The sequence below is a fragment of the Cupressus sempervirens genome, chromosome 6 (genome assembly GCF_028749045.1).
Source record: "Cupressus sempervirens isolate cs-2001-9-10 chromosome 6, ASM2874904v1, whole genome shotgun sequence".
Classification (NCBI taxonomy): Eukaryota; Viridiplantae; Streptophyta; class Pinopsida; order Cupressales; family Cupressaceae; genus Cupressus; species Cupressus sempervirens.
The window spans coordinates 383,811,018-383,835,525 of NC_143123.1; the positions used below are offsets into that span (position 1 = coordinate 383,811,018).

Consider the following 24,508-nt stretch of genomic DNA (forward strand, 5'->3'; position numbering starts at 1 on the left):
CCATGACCTTCAAATGATTTAAAGTTTATTGATGTTCACTACTGTCATTTACTAGGAACATTAAAGACGACAATCTGATTTAATAACATGACCTGTTTAAGCACGAGGAAGAAGACTGAGGTAGAGATAAAGGAAAAGCCTAAGGAGCAATCTGAAATTATTGAATCTTTGTAGAGGCTTGAAAATTTGGAGGAGATAGAGACTCTCCTCATGCAGCTGGTCTAGCTGGTTCTTCCTGGTTCTGTTTTGCTGGTTCTTTTTGGTTCTCTATTTGTTCTGTGTTTGTGGGTCTTCTGTTATTAGTGTGTCCATTGTTTAGCTTTCTGGTGTGCCTTGTCTGTGTTACCTGCTCTAGGGGTAACTGTACTATCTGATGAAATTACTTAAAACCTATCTATAAAGAGTTTGTAAAGGGTTTCAGGTCCCCTTCAAAACCTGTTTTTACCATTAATCGAAAACATTTCCCATCTGCTGCAAGACACTATCCAAACTGATTTTAAGAACATGCTGATGGAATCAGAAATTTATATGTAAAGTAACCTCAAGCTGAGTTGCTAGAGAAATGATAATAATAATGAGCTTATCGAACACTATATTGCCTCTGTTGACAACTGTATTGGTGTTGTAGGTGGGTGTCAACAGTTACACTTTAGACTCTTAGAGTACCTGCAAATGGGAAGTCACCAATACTAAGGTCCAGCTTGCATTCAAACTCCTCCAGGAACCCAGTTTATTTAAACACAATTTACTCCTCTATCAGAATTTCGACACACAGTTTGCTGATAGTGACATGAGAGACTTGTACATGTTTGACAAAACTGCTAGTTGAATTTGTATATACAAATCTGACTTCTTACAGTACTATTCTACAGCAGATATGAGTCAACTTTGACCAACATACTACATATAACCTATGTTACCCTAGCTTTCCGGGATGGGAGGACGGGGTACGGGGAAATAGGTTTCCGGGACAGATTTTTTTTTTCTTGGAGCAGGGGACGGCAGTGGGAACAGCTATATAAAAAGTAGGGAAAATTTAAAATATACAGGGAAATTTTAAATATTCATATAAAAACATGGATAATGCATGCTTATATAAATTATAGAACATTAAAATATAATGTTTGTGTTAAATAATTTAACTTTAGAGTTCACATGAGAGTGGAAATCAACCAAATTATCAAAACTGAAACATTAATTTTATTGGACAGCCAAGGGAAAGGTTTCCGGAAGTTTCCGAGTTTCCGGGATGGGGGGTTGAGGGGACGGGGTCAATTTTTGCCGGAAACGCGTCCCCGGGTAACATAGCATATAACTCATGAATTAAACAAATGAGTACTAGAAAGCAACCTCCAAACTGACCACCTTTTATGATTTTTGAGATGTTACAAACTTACAGGCCTGAAAATGTCTGATAAGATGTGCAGAGATTAAATTACTCCTCTGCGAATCAACAACAATTGAAAGTCCTTAAAAAGCCCCTTTCAAGCCCGAGTAGAATATTACCAAAAGGCACCTAACAGCATTACACTTACTTAGCTTTGTTCAACACCTTCAAAATGCAGGAAATCGACAATCATGGGTCTGATTAAAACTTTCCAGTCACACCCAACACTAGCAGTGGCACTATAGCAAGGCGACCAGCAACCCAACACCACTGGAAGCTCACTTTCCATGGAACTGTTCACACTACTATTCATGGCACTGTTCAGGTCAGTGTGGCAAGTACGGAGTTACTGTAATGATGTATGACTGTTCTAGCTTTAAACAAGTCTTAAATTCTTCAAGATCATAAACCTTGAAATTTGTCCAATTCGAATAAACTTATTTCTTGAAACCCTTCAGAAATATCTAGATGAAAACTCCATCATTCTGAACATTTGCAACTGTCAATCCTGGATGAATTCACCTTTGAATATGGTACTGGGTTTCCGTCCAATTCCTCAAACCTAAGGGTTTTCATCCTAGGGCTGTTCAAAAAAACCAAAAGCTCTCAGAGCTCTTCCAATAAAATTAAATAACCTAGCATAAAAAAAGAGAGCCTTTCATTCTTCTTTTTTAACAAACTGCTGAGACTTTTGGCCTTCCCTCTGCTTGCCTGTTCATTTTCCTTTCTTTTGTCTTTTTACTTCGCCTCTTTAATGTGAATTGAGTTTGGGGAAATAATAACGTGATTTTATTAACTTTTTCACTTAACTTGCGATTGAGTCACTCAATACTTTATTAAACTAATAAACTTATATTCCCCTTATGACTTACTTTTTAGGAATAATATTAAATAATTAATTTAATTACATCCATGACCTTATTAAATATTCATATTTGAAGGTTGCATTAGAAAGGGACATTACATTCTCTTTTATTTTATGATCTGGTAGCATTGAATTTGGATAATTAATGTTTCATTGTTTGCTTCAGGTTGCAATGTGCAATTTTCCGTCTGTAAAGGATGCAGCCAGTGCAGTCATTGCTACAATGCATTCAGGTATTCAGGTAATGTGGATACTGGATATACTCTATTTTTCTTACGTTCAGTTAGCAATATATTGTGAGTAGTTATTTTCATGTATTTAATCACCTCCATCCCTTACATGTGTCATCTAATGGTTCAGTTTATTCTGCCTTTATTAGAAGCAATTTACTTATTCCAACTTGTGTCATGAATTTTTGCCACAATTAGAAACATTAATATTCTCACACTAAATCAAATCTTAAATATGTCCTTTTAAAAGCTTTATAGGCTTCGCATATTTAATGCTTAAATTTGTTTGAATGAATGAATGAATGAAAGATTTTAATAATATCTGTGAGGCCAAAGCAGTCTATGGGACCACCTGGAAAAAAAACACAGCCCAGAAAAAGGGTGTAGGAACATTAGGCCTTTTGAAACTGCTTCTTTAAGTCTGCTTTTCGACAATGAATGTTGATCACCAAATTTCTTGTCTTGTCTAGCTGTGTTTTCTCAAAACATGTACCTAAATTGCTTGCTACAAGGTTATCCCCATAGCTGGAACGGATGTCATTGCATGCTGGGCATTCTATGAGAAAATGTCCCTCGGTCTCCACCACTCCCATGTTGCAAAATAAACATATTCTCGTTTCCCACTCTTCCTTCAGTATCATCCATCTACCTGTTTCACACCTCAAATGCCGAGAGCTCGTTCTAAGTTGTGCTATGAACATTTTAGCTCTCCATTTGACATTTGCTTCTATGTATGCTTTCTCCTCATGTTTGCTCGTTGGGTTTAACTCTTTGATATAATAGTCTTTATTGTGTCCATTTTGTTTCGACCTTATGAGATTTCTGAATTTTTCCTTCACAAACTTTTCTATTCCATCATTGTTATCCATACATTTCTGCATACTAATATTCCATTTTTCCATCCATTTGAGATTTTGCTTCATCCATATGTTCTTTCTTCTGTCAAGCCTTTCCTCTATGATCAACTTAGGCCAATGATGATTTTCCATACTTTGAGTTTTCTTTAAATAACATAATAACCAAACCATTGATGAGGCCTCTGAAGTTGATATGCCTATTTTTGCCTGTAGGATCTCATGAGGAACTATTGTTTTAATTTTGAAACTGCTGATGATTAAATGCTTTTCAATTCCTTCTACTTGTCCTCATTTCTGATCTGATATGTGTTTTCCCTAGTGGGTAACATAACTAATGCATACAGAAGGAAAGGTACTTAACATAGAATGGAAGTAAGAACAATCATATTATGTTCATTGCTTAGTCACCGTACACAAATGTATTCAATACCAACATGTCTCTATGAAAGGGAATAATGGTACATATAGTATCTGAGGGGTCGCGAGGCAAACCCTCATGACCATGTAACTCCCTCGGATATGCCAACTGTCTAACCGCCCATTATACTGGCAACATCATCCCCCCCAAAAGAAAAGTCATCTTCTGACGATGTACAATTTTACAAAATAGGAGATAATGAACTAAATACATCAAAACAAAGACTAAGGGGGAGGTTGCATCTCTGTGTTCGACAACTAGTAGACCTATTCTGTGCAAATGCGTAAATCCTTCTTAGTGCTCGTATTGACCTCTACGGCCTCCTTCAGCAAAAGTGCTGCCTCCATGGCTTGAGCTTCCCTCTGCGTAAAGGGTGCTTTAGCCTCTTCTAGCCCCTTCTCTACCAACTCCTTATCTCGTAAGAACGTTGCTCGCTCTGCTGCCCAAGTTGCCCGCTGACTAGCCAAGTCAATAGCTATCTACTCTCAAACCTTCACTTCGACTTCGATGGGCCTCTCAGCCATCAATTTGTCTGCCTCCACATGTCCCTGAGCATAGTAGGTGTCCTTGTACGCCGTTACTATCTCATATGCGAGCCTCTCCATGGTGTTGGTGACTGGTCCCAACTCAGGTTTTATAGCCCAATTGACTAGCATCTCTGGCGTCACTACTATTGGCCACCCTCTTGCCTCAAAGAAAGAGTGAAACTGCTGAGGGCATGTTCGCCTATTGTAGGCTCGGATCAGCTGCAGTTCTCGTGTCCTAGTCAAGGCATGTTGTCCAATCACCCATCCTCTTTCCAACACATTTTCTAGAGCTCTGAGGTATACCCTAGATCTCTCCTCATTTGACCTATAGGAGAAGCTCTCCTCATCATCCTCCAACTCAATCTGCTGGTCTGAATCAATCTCCATGCCTCCTATGGCAGCAACTTCCACTTCCGATGCAACCTTCTCATCAGGTGCATCCTCAGATAGTGGACACTCCTCGTATAGTGGTGTTGTTGGTGCTCTGCTCAAACCCTCTTCCTGCCAGTGTTCTGCTATGCATCCGTGGCCATTTGCTGTCCAACACGGTCCGCTCATGCCCCTTTGTCCGTGGCTCTTGCCTTTGTCTGTAGCTCTTGCCTTTGTCCTAACCTCCACTTGCTAGTTGCCACGACTTGCTCTTTCCCCGTCTTGCCGGCTTGTCGTACCGTGGACTCGTTGCATGTTTTTTTGCTCCCCCGTGACATGTCCTTCAAACAAGATTTTGTACCTGTGGGACACTCGATGTCCGTGGGACATGTCCTCCGTTTTAAAAAAAAAATAAATTCAAAATTTTAATTTATTAAATTTTTTTGACTATTGGACCTTGTTGGTTTGCCTGGGTCCCTTTGTGCCATTGGTGATAGATTTTGAGCTTCAAGCCATTGACCGAGTCGGCCATCTCCTGTCCGTTGAGGGTCCATAGCTTGAATGCTCTGTTGTTGCTGACTTCCCGTACCTTGTAGGGTCCTAGCCATCTTACCTTGAACTTCCTAGGCTTCATCTCATTGCGTTCATTGTATTTTATCTTGTCTACTTCAGGTATTTATCATGCCAAGCCTTACGACGAGGCTGGGCCACCTTGGTGGCCCATTGCGCCATTGGTCTTCGTTCATCTAGTTTGTTCAATCTATACAATTGTTCCTAGAGACTTTCCATGTTGCCCAAACTGTTATCAATTGCTATCTGAAGGCTTGGAACCATGAATTTTGTTGATACTACCACTCCTTGTCTGAACATTAATTGGAACGGCGTTTGATCGGTTGTCACCTTATACGTTGTGCAGTACATCGAAAGTGCTGATGGCAGTTTCTCTTCCAAGTCAACTTGCTCAACCCCACATGACTTATAGATGACCAACACAAGGATTTTATTTGTTGCCTCTGCCTAACCATTGGTCCTCGGGTAGTAGGGACTCGATAAGGAGTGAAAACTTTTAAAATTTGTCATGAGTAAGCGAATCACATGGTTGACAAAGTGACCTCCTCTATCACTCGTGAATTGAATAGGGATGCTGTAATGTGTGATGATCTGCTCATAGATAATTTTCGTTGTGTTGACAACTAAGTTGTCCCATAATACTCATGCCTTGACCCACTTCGTCAAATACTCCGTTGCTACTACGATGTAGCGGCACCTTCGAGTCCTACTTGGCTTAAGGGGCCCCACAAAATCTAACAAACAACTTTTTGGCATGTGATGGATTTAGTGGCATGAAATCCCATTTCAAGGGTTTACTCGCACGCTGGCAAGTGTCACAAATTACCACCCACTCCTTGGCATCATTATATAGTGTAGGCCACTGCAGTCCTACGAGGAGTACCTTCCTTGTCGTCGTGTTCGATCCCATATGCCCTCCTGTTGGGCCTTCATGGGCTTCCCGAAGGACACTCGACACCTCCTCCATGACGTATCGTCTCAAAATTTGGTTTGGCCCCATTTTGTACAACATACAATTGATTAGAGAGAAATTTTTGCTCCTTAGTACTAACTTCCATTCACCTGGTAGCATCTCTCTCGAAAATTGCGAAGTGGAGAGGTAGTCGCTGGTGCTTTTATACCACTCTGGAAGGATCACTATACGGAATAGATGCGCATTTGGGAAGTCATCATTGACTCATTCCGGCAGCTCCCCCAATCTGATTCGAGAGAGTTGATCAGCTATGACATGGCTCTTCCCAGGTCATACCACGATTGTGAATGTAAATTCCTAAAGTAGCAATAGTCATCGACTCACTTTGCCTTGAATAATGGATTTGTTTACTAAGTACATCAATGCCTAATGGTCAGCCTATTATAGGGGTATGAAACTTGGGCAAAGTTCTTTATAAACCTTTGATAATACCCAATGTATCCCAAAAAGGATTTTTCCCCGTTGACAACGGTCGGCACTTCCATCTCTACTATAACGCATACCTTGTCAGGATCAATTTTAAGTCTAGTCTTGCATACAATGTGGCCCAACAGCTTACCTTGAGGTACCATAAATCTACACTTCTTTGGGTTTAGGGCTAGTTTGGCTCGATGACACCTTTCCATGCATTCTCGGAGTGTTGCTAAATGCATGTCTTGTCCACTAAAGATAGATTGGTCATCCAAAAATGCACGCAAGTTTCCTATGGACATTTTATTGAAGATATGAAGATCCTCTGGAAGGTTGTGGGTGCGTTGCACAACCCAAAGGGCATTTGGTTATAAGCATACACACCATCTTCCACCACAAAGGTGGTCTTCAACTTATCCTTGTCAGCGATTGATATCTGGTTATAGCTAGAGAACCCGCCCATAAATGAGTATATTTCATGCCCAACAACCTCTTCCAATATTGTGTCTGTGAATGGTGTAGGAAAAGGGTCCTTTCTAGTGACGGCATTCAAGCATCGGAAATCAACACAAATTCTAATCTGATTTGCCTCTTTTTTCAATGATATCACAATCAACGAGACCCATTCGCTTGTTTCTACTTGATATATGATTTCTGCCTCCAGCATATGTTGTATCTCTTTATCCACCCTTGCTGCGTAATTCTTATTCATCCTGTACGGTCATTTCCGCACAGGTACAACTCTCAGCACTAGGGGTATACGGTGTATGCACAATTCTGGTGGAACACCTTACAGGTTCTTGCAACTCTAGGAAAACACATCTTTACATTCCATGAAGATTTTAAATGGTGTCGTCTTCAACACAGGATCCTAGTCATTGCCAACCAGTATGTTGCGTGGGTTTTGTTCATCCCCAAGATTCGTAACCCATATAGATGGCTCTTCATACTTTATTGGTTTCTTTGTGTTGAAGTTGTGAGTCGGTCTTTCATTCGACTCATCTTCTCCTTCCTTGTAGTCCCTGTACTCCGGCGGAAACACCTCGTTTTCTCATTTGTCTATTCCTAGCATATTGCGACTTGGAAATATCTTGTAATCTTCCATTTGCTAATGGAATAGTTCATTCAAAGAATCCAAGTCGACATCAGAACATCTTTGTAGTTCCAATACACCTTCATTATTAGGTTTCATGTCATTCCTTCCCTCATCCTTTCCACTAGATTCTTTGTCGGAGTTTTGACTCCGAAGCCATCTCCTTGCTTACCATTTGAGTATGAAGATCAACAACAAATTTCTTTCCACCGTTCTCCAAAGAGAGTGTTCTTTTCTTCCAATTATGGTTTGCCCTTGCTGCTACTAACCATCCCCTTCCGAGTATGCTATCATACCCCTTCTTTTTCAATAGAAGTACAATAAAATCCAGCACAAAAAGTTTTTAGTGGTGACGAGCTAAGCGATCAGTGTTCCGATGGGCTTAATTCCATAATGGTCTGCACTAAGTAGGTTGAAGGTGGGAGGCCATAGGGCAGGCTTCCCATGTTTCTTCCATGTTTCCTTTGAAAGCACGTTTACTTCCGACCCTCCATCAATGATGGTCTTCGTGAGAATTGTCCCAAGGATACCCATCTCAACAACAGCGGGGTACTGTCCATTGTTCAACGCCAGTATCATAGGGTCTATGGTTGAGCCTCCGGCAACGTTTGGTTGCTGTGTACTTAGTGGAACTGTGTGCATATTCAACAATGTTGTTTTCCTGAGGTATTGTGTGGTGTAGGTCTTGTATCTTGATTGGAACCTCCATTTGCAATATTCGTCCCAGTATGCTGTTCTTGGTCTCTGTTAGTCTCAATGTGCTTGTAGTCCCACGAGAGTTGCCCTTGGCTTTTATTGCCTTCTCTATTTCGTCCTTCGCTTCCCATAATTTGTTTTTCTATGTGGTGATCAGGATGCATGGCTTGCTTTTCTTGATTACAAGTGACTACCAGTTTGTCTTCCTTCTCTTCAATGTTGAGTAAATTCACCCATGGTTTCGGACAATTGGCTTGCTTGTGATCTTTGGGACCACATCGGTGACACAAATTCTGTGGTGTTCCATTCTTCTCGCAGTCTCAAGCGATGTGGCCCCACTAGCTGCATGCCCGACACTGAATCATCGGTCGGCCCTTCGAGTCATATTGTATCCGGCTTTGGTTTTCATTACCTCCTCTTCTTCTGCGCCGATTGTTTCGGAACTCGCCAGATGATGCATTATTTATTTGTTGATTGGTGGTGGTTGTCCCAAAGGTAGATGGTTGCTCTGGGTGAAGACTACTTGGGGCTCTCTTGTCCATGAGTTATATTTGTAGTCTCTGGTAGAGTGGTCCGTCACCTGGCAAATGCCACATATTGACTTCTTATGACATGCTCCTTTTGTGTGGCCATTTCCTTTGCACTTTGTGCACCATAATTCTCCCTCTTCACTTCGTCCGACGACTCCTTTCATTGTTTTGAATTCTTGCATCATACACTCCATATCTTTTTGTAGTGCTTGTACTTTTTTATTGAGTTCCTCTTCGCTGCTACTATCCTAATCAGATGATTCGTCACTTCTAGACGATGACTTACTTTTCTTCTTCTTCTTTAGTGTTTTGTTTTCACTTTCCAAATTCATAGCCTTGTCGTATGCAATGCACATCCTCGTACGATGTCGACTATACTATCCTCAATTTTCTTCTTAGAGATGCATTCAGTCCATCGATGAACCATCTCTTCTTCTATTCGTCCATGGGTTGGGTTTCCATTTGTTCGAGCAACTCCGTTAACCTTCTATTATAAGCTCAGACAGTTTCCTCTCTCCCTTGTTTGGCATTTTTAGATTTCTGTGATGATCTCATTATCATTCCGAAGCAATTTGAATTTTGTATGGAATGCCTTCTTGAGGTCAGCCCATGAACTTATTTTGATTTGTCCATGTCTGTGTACCAGTCAATGGCAACAACCCATTGGGTTGTAGGAAATTCATGAAGCTATTCATCATGATCGGTCACGCCATTTGCCACCCAGATAGTTTCACAGATAAGGCAGTGTTTGATAGGATCTTCCTTCCCATCACTAGTAAACTTGGGAAGTTTCTATTTCTGCGACATGTTTCTTGTGACTTGATGCACTTGTTGTGTTCCCGAACTGCTACTGCTAGGATTGAATCATGGAGGGTTTCCTTGATCACCGTGTAGCCTTCTGACACTTCTCACTGCCTCGGTGCCTTCTGCCTCCTTCGCTTCCTCTTCCTCTTCTTTTCGAGTGTTTGTCTTGGTTTTCTTCTGCCCTAGGTGTGATTGATAGATTTAACAATTGTTCACACCTATCTTGTATCAAATCTAATCTCAGTTGTGTCTCTGCCAAAGTTCCTCACTACTACTCGCTTGCTGGCGTTCTGGCAAATTGAACCATTCTCCTTCGGTCACTACTCTTGCAATACCCTTGTGGTCCCCTTCTGTGACACCTTCGTGGTTTTCTTTGGCGAGTTCTTTTAACCTTCTTCATCGCTTAGTTTGTTGCGCAAGACTTAAGGCTTGATGTTTGGCTTGTACGACATCGATTTGTTCCGTTCTATTTCTATCCTTATTTAGCATGTTTGCCATATATACTTTTCATGGGTGAATTTGAAAACAACACATGTATAAAAGAACTCTTTATTTATATAGAGTTTCCGCACATTATTATGGTTGTCTGTGCGATCGTTACAGAGGTTAGTGCTCTTTTCCCTCACACTTTACTCACATTCCCACGGCCTCGGGTTTGTAGGTGGGGGCGTCGGTGGCTTCCATCATGCTCTTCTGCTTCTCATCGAATGTGTTCTTAGAAGTTCCAAAGGGTTTGTTGCCTTCGTTGTTCTTGTTCAATCTCCTCATGCTGACGTTGTTGTGTTAGGAAGGCTTGTGCAAACAGTATGGGAAACTGGTGCAACAGTTGGTTGGTGGTAGGGCTCATGTTGAGGGAGTTCCACACTGTGTCCTCCAGAACCTCTTCCGGTACAGCTTCTCTCCATACAAAGGTTTCAATGCTCGAGCGGAATAAAATATGGAAGTTCTCCGTCAATTTGTGCTCACCATCAAACAACTCGAGAAGTCCATTTTCATTCACTCTCACATTCTCATCCAAAGGTATTCCCATTGATTCTATGTGTCGTATACCATCGGCTGCATCGCTTTTCCTAGATTCGAAACGACGATGATGCCAAATGTTTTCCCTAGCGGGTAACAAAATTAATGCATACAGAAGTAAAGGTACTTAACATAGAATGAAAGTAAGAACAATCATATTATATTCATTGCTTAGTCACTGTACACATGTATTCAATACCAACATGTCTCCATGAAAGGGAATAATGGTTACATATAGCATCTGAGGGGTCACGAGGCAAATCGTTGAGATCGTGTAACTCCTTCAGATATGCCAACTGTCTAACTACCCTTTATTCCGGCAACAATATGCTGCTACCCCAAATCTCACATCCATAAAGGACCACTGGGGTAACCAACAAATTGGAGAGCATCTTTTTGGTTTGCAATCCCATAATTCTGCATTCCTGCATTGATTCTGGAAGTCAATTCCAAGGTATTTGTACTCTATTCACAATCTCTAACTGTTGAAGAAATCACTTCGTTTAGATAATTGGATGACAATATAATCTATCTTGATCTGGACATAACATACATGCATACATACCAATATATCTTAGCCTATATTAATACATACACATATATTAGACTACAGATCAATTATGTTGTCATCAACTAAATCTTTGATTTTATCAAAGTATATAATCGATCTGTTTATACAGATTTATTCTTTGACATTTTATGTTCATGTATTGATCGAGCCATGATCATGATCGACTTATTTGCATATATTTAGCACATCAAAGTCTGATTAAAATCCCATGGAGATTGGCAACTTTGTGTAGAGTTTGATTAAGTACATACTAATCATAAATGACACCGATTAGTAATTGGTTAATTTGTATTAACAAATCGCTGTTAGGGAAGAGGCGTGTCTTGAGTGGACATGTCTCCTCTTTGAAGAGACATGTCCACCCAAGACATAGTCTATTCAAACCATATATGCTCATACTTGACTAGGCAAGAGAGTATTGAAATTCATTAATGTTCTGTCTTCACAATGAGTTCTGAAATTATACATTGACATTCAGTATTTATAAATATTGAATGTATATCACATACAATTGAAACATATTGAGACTATCATATTCTGATCAGAATTTGTAGACAATAAATCACAGATTAGAAATCATTCAAATCGGATATAATTTTAATTTACTTCAACACTAATGGGCTGCCATTGAAAAGCAAAGCGTTTTGCTGCTTCTTGTTTCTTTTCAAACAGAAAATGGTCACTTTGGTTTTGTTAGTGTTCCCTTGCATCCCAACCACACGATAGAAGGCCCAAGTGCCTTCAAGTGTTCCCCCAGACCATCGACAGTTTTAGCAATTAAAATGAGATTGTCCACATATAGAAGTAGCTTAATCATGTGCTTAGCTAATTGAACCCCATCGCCATTATTCTTCTTTAACAATTCTTCTAACCTATAAATATATAACCCAAACAAGGTTGGTGAGAGGGGGCATCCCTGTTTGACAACGATATCACTGCCAAAGCTCTTTGACATCCCATCCAGATTTCAGATTTTAGCAATGACCTACTTGTATAGTCTTTGTGTCGCAGCTGTAAGTTCAATAAGAATTTTAATTTCTGGTTTTATATGACTGAGAGTGCATTTAGAGAGAGAGTGATCCCTTAAGCATTTCAGCATGGACGTATAATTTGTTTTACATTTTGGAAGCTTTCTTGACTGAATCTACAAAGAATGTAAGTGAATACTGTGATAAATGGCCAAGACATAACCATTGTGTATAGGTGGAGCTATCTTCCTAGCATGTAAAACTAGATGTCAGAAATAACTTGTTTTGATCATTTTTAAAGCTTTTTAAAATTGTTTTTTTATTTGTATGAAATCACCAGAGTTAGTTATGGAGGAACTGCAACAATAATATACCTTGAAGAAAGATTGGTAATTTATTCCAATGGCTTCCTTTTTATTGGTAGGATTTAAGTTTTTCTACAATTTTTTGTTCTGCAGGTATCAAGAGTTGAACTTTTAGATGAAGTTCAGGTACATGCCATTAATAAAGCAAATGGAAAGGACCTACCTGAAACACCCACATTAATGTTTGAGTTTATTGGAACTGGTAAGTGTTAACATTATCTGTTTAGTGTTTCTTGATATTCGTAAGTTAATGGGACCTTTATATACTAGATAAAATCATGCAATCATGTGTTTGAACTCTCAAAGCCAGCACAATCCTCTGCATGCTTCCAGAATTTGTCTCCAATCACCTAGTGCCATCTACACAAGAAGATCACATTCATTATTTTTGATTCTAAATTAATTATAGAGCCAAGTTACCGGTCGAGTTCAATTCTAAGTTTGAGTTAGAAGAACCGATTCGCTGGTAGGTAAAATTTTGGAAAGGGGTTTGGGTTCATTTGTGTTCATTTGTACAAAATCCTGTAAAAATTATAAAAAGATATATATACATGTTTATGAAGCCTAGAAGGATAAGTTAAAATTAGAATGTCACATAGTTTCATAAAATCATATGATTTTCATTTAAAGAACAAAACCACCATAAACTTAAAACTTGTAATTATAGCATCATGAATTGTGATCATACCATCATATATTTCAAGTTCAACATCCAAAATTCAAAACACTAATTCATAACAAAACATTCAAGTGTCATTGTATATTTTGAAGTCATCTCCTCTATTGTGACCAAGTTGTCATTCTCAGTAAGAACTTGGCATTCCATTTGTTCCAGGTTGCACATGAACTCAGTTTCAATTCTATGACAGTCTTCTAAGGCTACCTGAAACTTTGTTACGAGTTTCCTTAGCATCTATTCCTTGTAACCCACGAGTTTGTGGCATCTGTAGAACATTTTGCAAGATGGAACAACATTACATGCAACTAGACCATCCAAATCAGAATTGGCGATTTCATCCCAATCACAGAGAATTTCCTTGAAGGTGTTAGCTTCTTGATTCAGAGATGCAATCAGGTCATGCAACATCTCTTCAATACCTCTGATATGCTCAAGGACTTTGACTACATCTGTAATGGCTTGAAGTCCTTCAGAGACAACTTTTCCAAACCAAGTCTTTGGCACTTCCATTATCCATTTCTCTCGAGGTGTCTGAGATGTAGTGAGTGCGTGTTGTGAAGACTATTGTTGAATAACTTCCTTTAGGTGAGCAACCTCTTGCTTTAGCTGATTCTTCTTCCATAACTCATGATTGCTCTTTGATACATTAGCAAGTGCATCATGAACATCTTGTAGACAACCCAACTTTGATTGCGTACCAAGTTCAATTTTGATGAACTTGTAATTTGAACAGTTAAGTTTTTCAACCGGTTTGTCCACCAATGGTTCAACAACCTTAGCAAACTTTGTCTTTGCAGAATGCACTACGATTCTTGAAACAATCTTGTCTTTCAAAGATTTAGACTTAGTTTCCTTGATAGGAAGATTATCTAGAGGCAACACAACCTTCCTTTTCTTCATAGTGATCTTGCCCAACAATGCAGAGAAACTAAAACCTTCATCTTCTGATTTAGGTATAGTGGCAACCATTGACATTGATGCTAATTGTATTTTGTTGTGATTGAGCATGCTTCTATTTACATAGTTGTACTGAGAGGTGCCTAATGAGAAGATTCTGTCATGAATGCTTCAAACTAGTCATCAAACTATGAAGTTGGGAAACTTGACTTTTTGTGAGTGTTGAGAAATCTGCAAACATGTTTCCCAAATTCTTGCACTGCTCAACTGTGAGATTAGTAGGAGCTGTTGAAGAGATAGGAAGTGCCAATGTGTTTACTTCTGAGGTAGGAATGGTAGGTATGAAAATAGTGGAGAATGAATCCACATCATCATCTATGACACCCATAAAAGGTGTTTCCTAAATGGATGGACTTTGCTGGTTTATCAGTCGTGGAGGGGAAATGATCATAACCTCTCCTTTCTCTTCATCCTTCTCATCTGGTTCTTCCTCTAGATTCCTCCTCATCAGGTTCTTGAGCTTGCATAGATGCTTGTGAGGGTTCTGGAGGTGATTTAGACCTTTTTCCACCTTTGTACTTAAACTTGAGGGATTTAGCTGAAATGGAGGAAGATGCACCATTTTTGCTTGCAATTTCCAGTTGGGATTTCCTTCTAGGTGGTTCAAAACTACTAGAGTCTACCCTGAGGTTAGGATTCACTCTCTTTAGGCATATGATTTTTAACCATTTGTTGGTATGGGAAAAGGGCACTGCTTGTCAAAACCATCACAATGGTATTCAATATTACGAATATTGCCATCATCTTCAATGTGGAGATTGGATGGGATTTCATGCATGTTAAGATCAATGATCTGCTACAATGCGAGCCTGTAGTAGTCCATCCTCATAATGTCCAGTTCTGTGCGTAGGTCAATCCGTATGTCCTCTATGCGATGAACATGGGTGAATGCTCTTTCGATCTTTGAGTGCATTCCTCGATAATTTATATCATACCTAGCTTTCAACTTCTTCAATGTGATAAGCTTAAGTTTTGGCTCCATATTTTTTGCCTTGTAGACTGAATTGATCATATACTAACCAATTATCAAGGGATTGGCTGTAGTGATACCAAATCCTGGCCTATGTTGAGTATTCTGATATGATTGCTGCAACAACCAGTTTTCTCGGGTCTTAATTAACAACTAATATACTCAAAGAAATACAGTTAAAACTTCTTTTTTATAGGAAGATAGTTAAATCAGTTCCGTTCATATGAAAGAGATTGACGGTTGAAATCAGTTCCGTTCATATGAAAGAGATTGACGGTTAAAATCTATTAAACAACTTTTGTTAACTAAGAACTTAAAACACCATCAAGGAATTTACTATAGAAATTAAAATCCACATACCATGGAATTTGGATTGAGAAATCCTTGTAGGGATGCTTCTGCAATCACCCAGATAGTCCACAAATTCTACTATAACAATATCATGTAATGATTTCCATCCAATACCGCTATATCAAAAATCAAATGACGATTACTATTAAATACCACTATATAAAATTAGGGGATCACATACCACTGTATCAATTAGGGCATCGATTACCATTGGATCATTTAGGGCATTAGATACCACTGTATCACTTAGGGCTTCAATTACCATTGGATCATTTAAGGCATCGGATACCACTGTATTAATTAAGGCTTCAGATACCACTGAATCAATAAGGGCTTTAGATACCATTGTATCATTTAGGGCTCTCGATACCAATGTATCATTCCTTTCCTTCCAATTGCTTTCCATGGCAATAACATAAGATTAGAAGATATGCTCCTATTTATTATTCATATAAATGAAAGGTTGATATAACAATTCATCAGATAAATCTATCTCACAACTAAATGTAAAATAACTGTAACGATGATATAACTCAATTAATCTTACTTTAGTTTTGCATATACATCATAAAAGTAAAAATACCTATTTCCAACAAATAATTGAGTGTATAGCTTATCTTTGTCTGTTATACGTCTGACAACTTGGGGAGAGGTGAAACATTGTTAAGAGCTTAACCACCCAACCTCGGACCAAAGCTTATCCCCACACAATCTCTAATGAGAAAGGCCCTCCCTACTTGGAATAGACAGGGAACATATTGTCATCCACCGAGCATCTTGGTATCTAAACACACCACTCAACTTAACAGCAGGAGAATGCAATAAATAGGATCATATATGAGCTATTAAATATTTCCTTTTAAAAATGATAAACATTGTTATGTCATAACTGATATTATTTCATTTAACTTATTCATGTCTAATTTCTCTTTTTCTTTCTTACAAATTTATTCCACCTCTTCACCCTTTCATGGCTATACTTCCGGTGAATCCCAAGTATTTTTAGAAGTTTATGAGCATTCTACCTTTTACACCTCTTCAGCATTTCATGGCTACATTGCCAGTGAATCCCAAGAGTTTAGATTTTTAGAGCATCCAGCTCTTATTTATTCAAGAATATTGCATTCTTCTAGCATTTCACAATCTTTTTTTAAAGAAAGAGACTTGCAAAAATATTTATCAGCCAACTTGAAAATTTATTGGCAAATGGATTACTTCCAACATTTCACATTTCTGTGATTAAAAACTTAAAAAAACACTCTGTATTTTAGCTTCCATTGATTTAATACTTAATGATTCCATGACTTGGTGCTTTACTGTGAACCATAACAAGGTTTTCCAATGATTATTCAAGATTGAATATAGCTTGCAATCTATTGTTTTGGAAATTGGAAAGCTTTAATGATTATGAAGGAAATAAATTTAGTAGCATGGAAAGACTGATCATTCACATGTCCTGGTATATTATCTGAAGTTGCTTGATCTTTGCTGGACACTAGATATCTGCCCTTCTTTAATTGATCTCTCGGAGTATAATGGCATCTTCAACTTTAGAAGAAAGAATATGTGCGGCAGCATGCACAATACTTCAATACTTATATTGAATGTATCTTCTCCCAACAAGGCAGTCAGGTGTGATTAAAAAGATGCTTGTCTTCCATACACGGTTTCAACAACGACAAACAATGTACGGCAGACTTGTATAAAGAAAAATGCTGTTACAAACTGCAGAGATTTCCAATGGAATATACAAAAATTCGAATGTTTATGCAAGGTATCTTGTTTAGATGGTAGCCGGAAATGAACAAGGAACTCGTGAAAATAAAAGGAAGTCAGGTGTATGAATGTTATCTTTGACTCTCTTACAGCTTCCATATAAAAGACAAGTCGAGACTACTTGGCTTCCGTAACATAAAAGATTAGTTGTCAAATTTAATATGCCAAGTGTTTAATTGCTTATAAACAAGGGAAGAATAAAGATGAAAAAAGAGTTGGAAGGTTATAGTTTGAATATTATCATAATTCGAATGTTATTATATTTTGAATATTATAATAATTTTATATTTATATAAGTACATGTAAATATATTAATGGTGTGACATCACTTTATTAAATTATTATAATATAATGGTGCCAATTTATTATAATAATATGATGAAAGATCAATTAAAATCCCTTGAGGTATGTTTTAATGTTTTAACTCAATTATTTTATGTTTCTCAAATTATTTATTTAAATAGCTTATGCAGTTTCATCGATTGTATCCTGTTTTTCAAGACGCTAGTTCCTCAACCCATTTGCCCAGTGATGGTGATGCTCTTGTGTCTAATTCTTTTTTGACAATGCTTCCATCCCTTCGACGTGTTTCCTGTAAGGAAATTCTCCGCAATTAAATTATATTATCATATCAAGTTATAAATAATCATAACGGCTAGCTGCCTTTTCAATTACATGAATTCGTGATAAATAATCAACTAGCATGTTATCTTCACATGAAATTATAACGACTAACCATCTTACCATTTCATAGGATTATAACAAATTTAACTGTCAACTGACTTCATGTGAACCTCAACGGCTATATTTTAAATTAGGTCAAAATTGGGATGTAACAACTGCACTTCCATGAGTTGTCTGGCTAATTCCATTAGTATGAAATTCTCCCTTGAAATAACCAACTCTCAATAAAGTGAAAGTTGGAAATTGCAAAAAGATAGCACCAAATTGATTTACCCTATTTCAAGATTCATTTGATACTCTCTTGATTACCAGTTGTTTATTAAACCTACACTTGAAATGTCCACAAAAACCTATAATAGTATTTTCTATGCATCGAGGTGATTTGATCATAATATTCCCAAATAAGCACTTGAAGCCGATTTCCTTTGGTTGAAATTCTTGAGAAAGATCCCATGGGTGCAACAATGTAGATCAAGTAGGAGTTCATATAAAACGGTATTGAGGTTCCCACATTGAGCAATTGTTCACAATGTGCAGTACTAATAAGCTCTCCCCCAAAAGATAGGTTCTTCATTATCGAAGATCTGGAAAATGAATTTGTATATCCATGACTCGAAGTCGCTGGAATCTTTGAGACTGCATATCCTGCTAAGGAGAGTAATCAAGTACTTACATTCTAGATTGAAGTTAGATCTATAAATGGTTTTGGGCCATCTCGAAAAATTGTTCCTTCCGACCTTCAACCAATATACATTTATATACTTCTGATAATCCACCTTCTTATTCCATAACTCCAAAGATGTCTCCTTTGATAAATCCACGCACTTTGCATTTTGAGGAACTTTAAAGATATGTTCAACTTCTGGGTCAATGCTAATGGCGGCCTTTCCATTTGCATCTTTAATTGTCTTGGTCTTTGGACTGAAATGCAGTGCACATCCTAAGACAAATTGTGGTTCCAAGGCAGCCATAGGGAAAGTAGACACCAAATGAATATTACTTTTTTTGATGCATCTCATTTCATGATTTGAAGCTGCTTCAACCCTTTGTATGATATCAGCCATGTCAACGGGCCCGATCTCTATGTCAGAAACGTTATCTAGAGGTGATGAAACCTGAGATGCAGTCGCATGAGCTAACTCTTTGTCCTATTGGTACTTCATCTTTCCTTTGGATAAGGGCATTTCTTGTACTGCAACATGAAAATTCCAAAATGTGAACACATCATTAGAGGATAAAGATTCCATAAAGATGTTGATTCTTGACTAGCAACAATGGATCTATGAGCGACAATATGCTCGGCGTACGGACTCAAAGGTATTATGCAATGACTTTGAATGGAAATGGTAAGTGTATGCAAAGGGCTGAAATGAAATACAAAGAGATGGAACATATGTGAGAAAAGGGCGGGTTCTTATGTAAATGCTTTGAGGAATGAAGGCTAGGCACATGGGAATGCGTGCAAAAGAGAATCTTGGGTTTTAAAGAGTGGCCTTTAGCCAAAATTGGGTTCTTTGGATGCAATTACATGTAAAGTCATTTACATGTAACTGTTGTTTTTATGTGAACATGCAATTAGGTTCGGAGGATGGAAATGTATGTAAATGAGAATGAAGAATGAGATTACATGTAAGTGTGGGTGAGGGATGAGATTACATGTAAATGCGTATGGAGAATGGGATACAATGTGCTATGGCTTGTAATCATGGGTGTGGAATGAAACAATGCACTTGCATGAAAAGGTGAAAATTTGAATGAAGTGAAATAATCTTGCTTTCTTGTGAAAGAACTTGCAACTTCTTCGAAAACAAAACAACAAGCAAACAACCAACGAAACTAAACACAAAACAAAAACATACCTTTGATCTTTGACTCAAACATGACAAAAGCAAAGTTGCTCTCTTATGCAAATTTGAATTTAGAATTTGGGGAAATTATAAACACTAAAAAATGGAAGTTCTCATCTTATTTAAAGAAAAATGCAATGAAATGAAAACTTCAACTTACTTGATGATGAAAGAGCTGAATGTGGAGGATTGATAGGTTTGAAGCAAAGTTCTCCAAATTCAAATCCACAAACTACTATATTGACTTCTTCAACTTTGCAAGTGATGGATATTAATGAGCAATGAATGGGCATTTTTGCATGTACATGCCAAAAACGTGATCTAAAACTCCCAATAAACAAGTCGTTTTTTCTAAATATCAAATAGAGGAATGTTTTTTATCCAAAAACGTGTTCTCAATATGCCTTGACATGAAACGTTTTTAGCATTGGATGATAAAAACATGACCTCTAATGGAAAGATCATGCATCCAAAGGTCAAAAGGACTTCTCTTTGGCCCAAAACATAATCTCCAAACTCCAAATCTGAGCATTTTATGGGCAAAATGTGGACTCAAAATGAATTGAAATGTAACGTTTTTGCAAGGAAATGCGACACCTAAGGCATGAGAAGGCATGGGAATGCAAAAACGCCTCCTATTGCATGTATTTCATGCCAGGAGATGAGTTGATCTGGGCATTCTTGGCAAAAACGTGCCCTTGATATGCATGAACATGGATATTTTTTGACCATCTTTGCAAAGTCATAGTTTCAAAAAGCAATAACATTTGATGGAATGCAAAATCATATTCTATAAAGAAGCAAGAATTGGTTTCTTATGCAAATCGCACTCTTGGATTGCATTTGTATGTTTTAAAAAGCATGCATTTGGAGTCTAGATGTAAATCACATTCTAAGAGGGGCATTACATGTTTTAAAATTTGTCAAAAACAAGCGTGCAGTGCAAAATCACACTCTTGGAGGGTCAATGCATATTTTAAAGAGGCCTTTAGATGCAAATTGCATTCTAGGAGACCCATTGCATGTTTTAAATTACATGCATTTACATGTTTAAGTATTTGAAAATGCCGCTTTAGTGCAAAATCATAGTCTCTAAAGGCATTTACACGTGAACATGTAAATAGGTTGAAAAACATGTCTATGCACAACTTAAATGATCAATTAAGCACACGTCTAATGATTTTTTGAGGAAATATTACTTAATTGGGTAAAAAATAACATTTACACTTAATAGTTTAATTACTATGTGCAAATATCATTTCAAAAAGTAATATTTAACTTAGACATTTTAAATAAAACATAAAGCATCTCAAAAAATAAATCAAGCTATATAGTTAATAAAATCACTTAAGTGATAAATTTAAGTGATAAAGTAACTTATAAACACAATGTAAAGTGAATTTATGTTATATTATTCAAAAAGTGAACATTAACATTAAATATAACATGATTTTTTTAAAAACATGCAATTGCATCTGGAGAGTCCACTTTTTGGGCACTTATTTGGTCATTTCTTTTGATTGCCAAGTCTGATTAAACCTTAAGATAGACCAAATCGAAGGAAAAACCGAAAGCAATGATTTGAGCAAAACCAAAAGACCAAAAGAAAACAAACACACACTGAAAAAATAAGGAAAATGATGTAGAAGGCTTCAAAAATTAAGTAGAGGCTCAACAAACAAGAAAACTAAAAAGACTTGACGAAAGTCTTCAGTAGAAAGAATCATTATACCAATTGGGGTTAATTGGTTGATCAATGTCAGCCAATTAAATAATGAATCAACTTCGAGAAATACAAAACTAAGTTGAAAAAGTTTCGTACTACTAACTACATTTTGTGGTGACAAAATGTAGGACAACTTGCACAAGTCGTCTCAAGATGATTAAATTTGATGCAAAACGTGTCTCAACAACCTTTAACATAAAATATAGCGAAAAAATATGACTATTAGATACATACATTAGAAAAAGATACAGATTGCACAATAGAAATTCACAAATTGTAAGATCTATGTTTTAAAATCAAATTACTAACCTGAGTTCAAGCTCACTTACCTTTAGTAATTCCAAACGTGAGAACATTTTGAATACTCCTTGAGTTATGTGGTGGTTTGTGGTGGACATTTGGATGTCCTTAGCTTTTGTATACACCACCTTGATCCACTCAATATTGTTCCCAATCTTTTGTCTCAACAACCTGTAACATAGAGAAAAACGTGTCTCAGAGCAAATTAAAATAGAGTAAAATATGTCTTGGCAACTTGTAACCTAAAATAGAGCAAAAAAAACAAAACTATTAGATACATACTTCAGAAAAGAATACACATTACACAATAAAAAAATTAGAAATTGTAAAATACTATACTTCAAATTAAATTACTAACTTGAGTTCAAGTTCACTTAACTTCAGTAACTCCAAACATGAGGACATTCTTAATATTGCTCAACTCATGTAGGGGTTTATGATGAACATTTAGATGTTCTTAGGTTTTGCATACACCGCCTTGATCCACTAAATATTTGTCCCAATCTTTTGTAGCATAAGATTGAGTGAATGGACTGCACAAGGTGTCCAAAAGAAATGCTGGTATGTCTCTTAAAATAACAAACCAATAACTTTACAATTCTTTGTGTTGTCCATTATGACTTGGACAACGTTTTAAGCACTTGCTTCTTCAATGGAAGAGGTGAGAATATTAGCAATAAATGACCCATCTTATACTTGCCCTTTACAATCCATTGCTTTCAAAAATATTACCCCTTAAGTATAGTGCAAAAACATTGACTAGTGGACGATTTCTAGCATCTTTCTACCCATTTGAAACAATTTTTAGCCCTGTGTCAATCCATAAATCCTTTATGGGCTTAAATTGTTCATCAATCAATTGGACCTCTTGATCCAACAAGGTGTTTCGTACTCTCCCAAAACAGGGGCTTGAATACCTTGGAGGAGCTTCGTTAGCACATCTCAACATTGTCTTCCAATATGGAGAGTGAAGAACATTAAAACACAACCCATTTACATACAAACATCTTTCTATATCAATGTTGACAATTTCCTTACTTTGATTTTGAAATGCAGTTTCTAGTGGTTCATTTCTTTTGTGTTTAAGGGGTGCTTCATATTGAGAATTAGGGGTAGATGAGGAAGTATAGAAGGGGTGATCTTCTATCACAACATATGTGGTGGATTCATTTCCTTTGACTTTTTAGATTTATTGTGTAATGTTCCTAAATATGTTCAACTCCAAATAGGTGAGTGCTATAATATGATGGAAAAACAAAGTGATGTACGACGAGGTCAAAATGGTATCCAGACTATGTGTGTCCATGTGGTTGAGTGCTTGGAGACTGTATGGTGTCCTTTGCTGCTCGTACGGTGGCGTATGGGGAGACTATACAGTTGAGAGAGAGCAGTTGATGGCCATACAACATGCAAGGTGAGCAGTACGGTGGTTGGGATATGACCTTACGGAAGGCAGGGTGAGTTGTACAATGGTTGTGAGATGGTCGTACGTTATGCTTAAAGAAGGCTGTACAATCTTAGGAGGCTTGGTTGTACGGTGTAGCAGGAGAGGTTGTATGGATATAAGGCCGTACGAAGCTCAGATAGGAGGGTGAAATGGTATGTGCCTTGAGTGTTATGAGTCACGGACAGGGTATGTGGCAGAATTGATTTAGACCTATACTGAACGATTAATCACAAATATATTAGATAATGCCAACAAGAACGAAGATACTGAATAGAAATAATTTTCAATCAATAATTGCCAAAAGATGGTGCTCCGATTTGCTAGATTCGAGCGAAATGTTACAGGTGACGGAATAGGGTGAGGGATGAATCCCACCGAAACCACAAGAGCCAAATAGGGAAGGTCTTTCGCTTCCGAAATGGCGAACAATAGAGAATCCCAATAGGAATTTGCAGTACAAAGAAAATAATCCCAAAAGCGTGCATAAAGACAACCTACATGCCGTGCTTAAATACCCGTCGGGGAAAACTTTTAGAGGACGTACAAAGATAGCCGACGATGACAAACTACAGAAACAAAATAAGAATGGCTCCGAGATACATAAATTAGTTGGCCTGTTACAATAGTTTGATAAATGATTTATTCAATAATGGGAACATTACAGTCCTCCCATCCCAAATTTTGCTTGTCCTCAAGAAAATGTAATGCTGGGTGCTGGAAAATGTGCTCGCCTTCCCACGTCGCGTCGTCCAATGGCAAGTGTGTCCAATGCACCAGATATTCCTTCATTGTGTAGTTCCGCAGAGTCTTCTCACGTACTTCGATGATCTCGGTTGGTTCCAATATGAGTTTTCCTTCTTTATTGAGCAGTGGAAGGTCTGTGGCTATCGTGACGTTTTTCCCGACAGCCTTCTTCAAGCATGAGATATGGAAAACGTAATGAATACGGCTTCCCTCCAGAAGTTCCAGTTCGTACGCGACTTCACCAACGCGACGAACTACATGATAGGGGCCATAAAATCATGGCTTCAATTTTTCCTTTCTTTTTTCCTTCAATGAAGATTGTCGGTATGGTTGGAGCTGGAGATAGACCAAATCCCCTACTTCGAAACTTCTC

At 37.7% G+C, this 24,508-nt stretch overlaps 1 protein-coding gene across 1 annotated transcript in view; it reads left to right on the forward strand.

Annotated features, from left to right (window-relative positions):
- The window catches only part of LOC149552665 (FAD-linked oxidases family protein), a 288,354-nt gene that overhangs the window by 117,666 nt on the left and 146,180 nt on the right, over positions 1-24,508 (forward strand). Inside the window, exons 11-12 of the mRNA XM_089788230.1 lie at positions 2,419-2,493; positions 12,748-12,856. Of these exons, the coding sequence (XP_089644356.1) occupies positions 2,419-2,493; positions 12,748-12,856 (184 nt within the window). The remainder of the gene's footprint in view (positions 1-2,418; positions 2,494-12,747; positions 12,857-24,508) is intronic.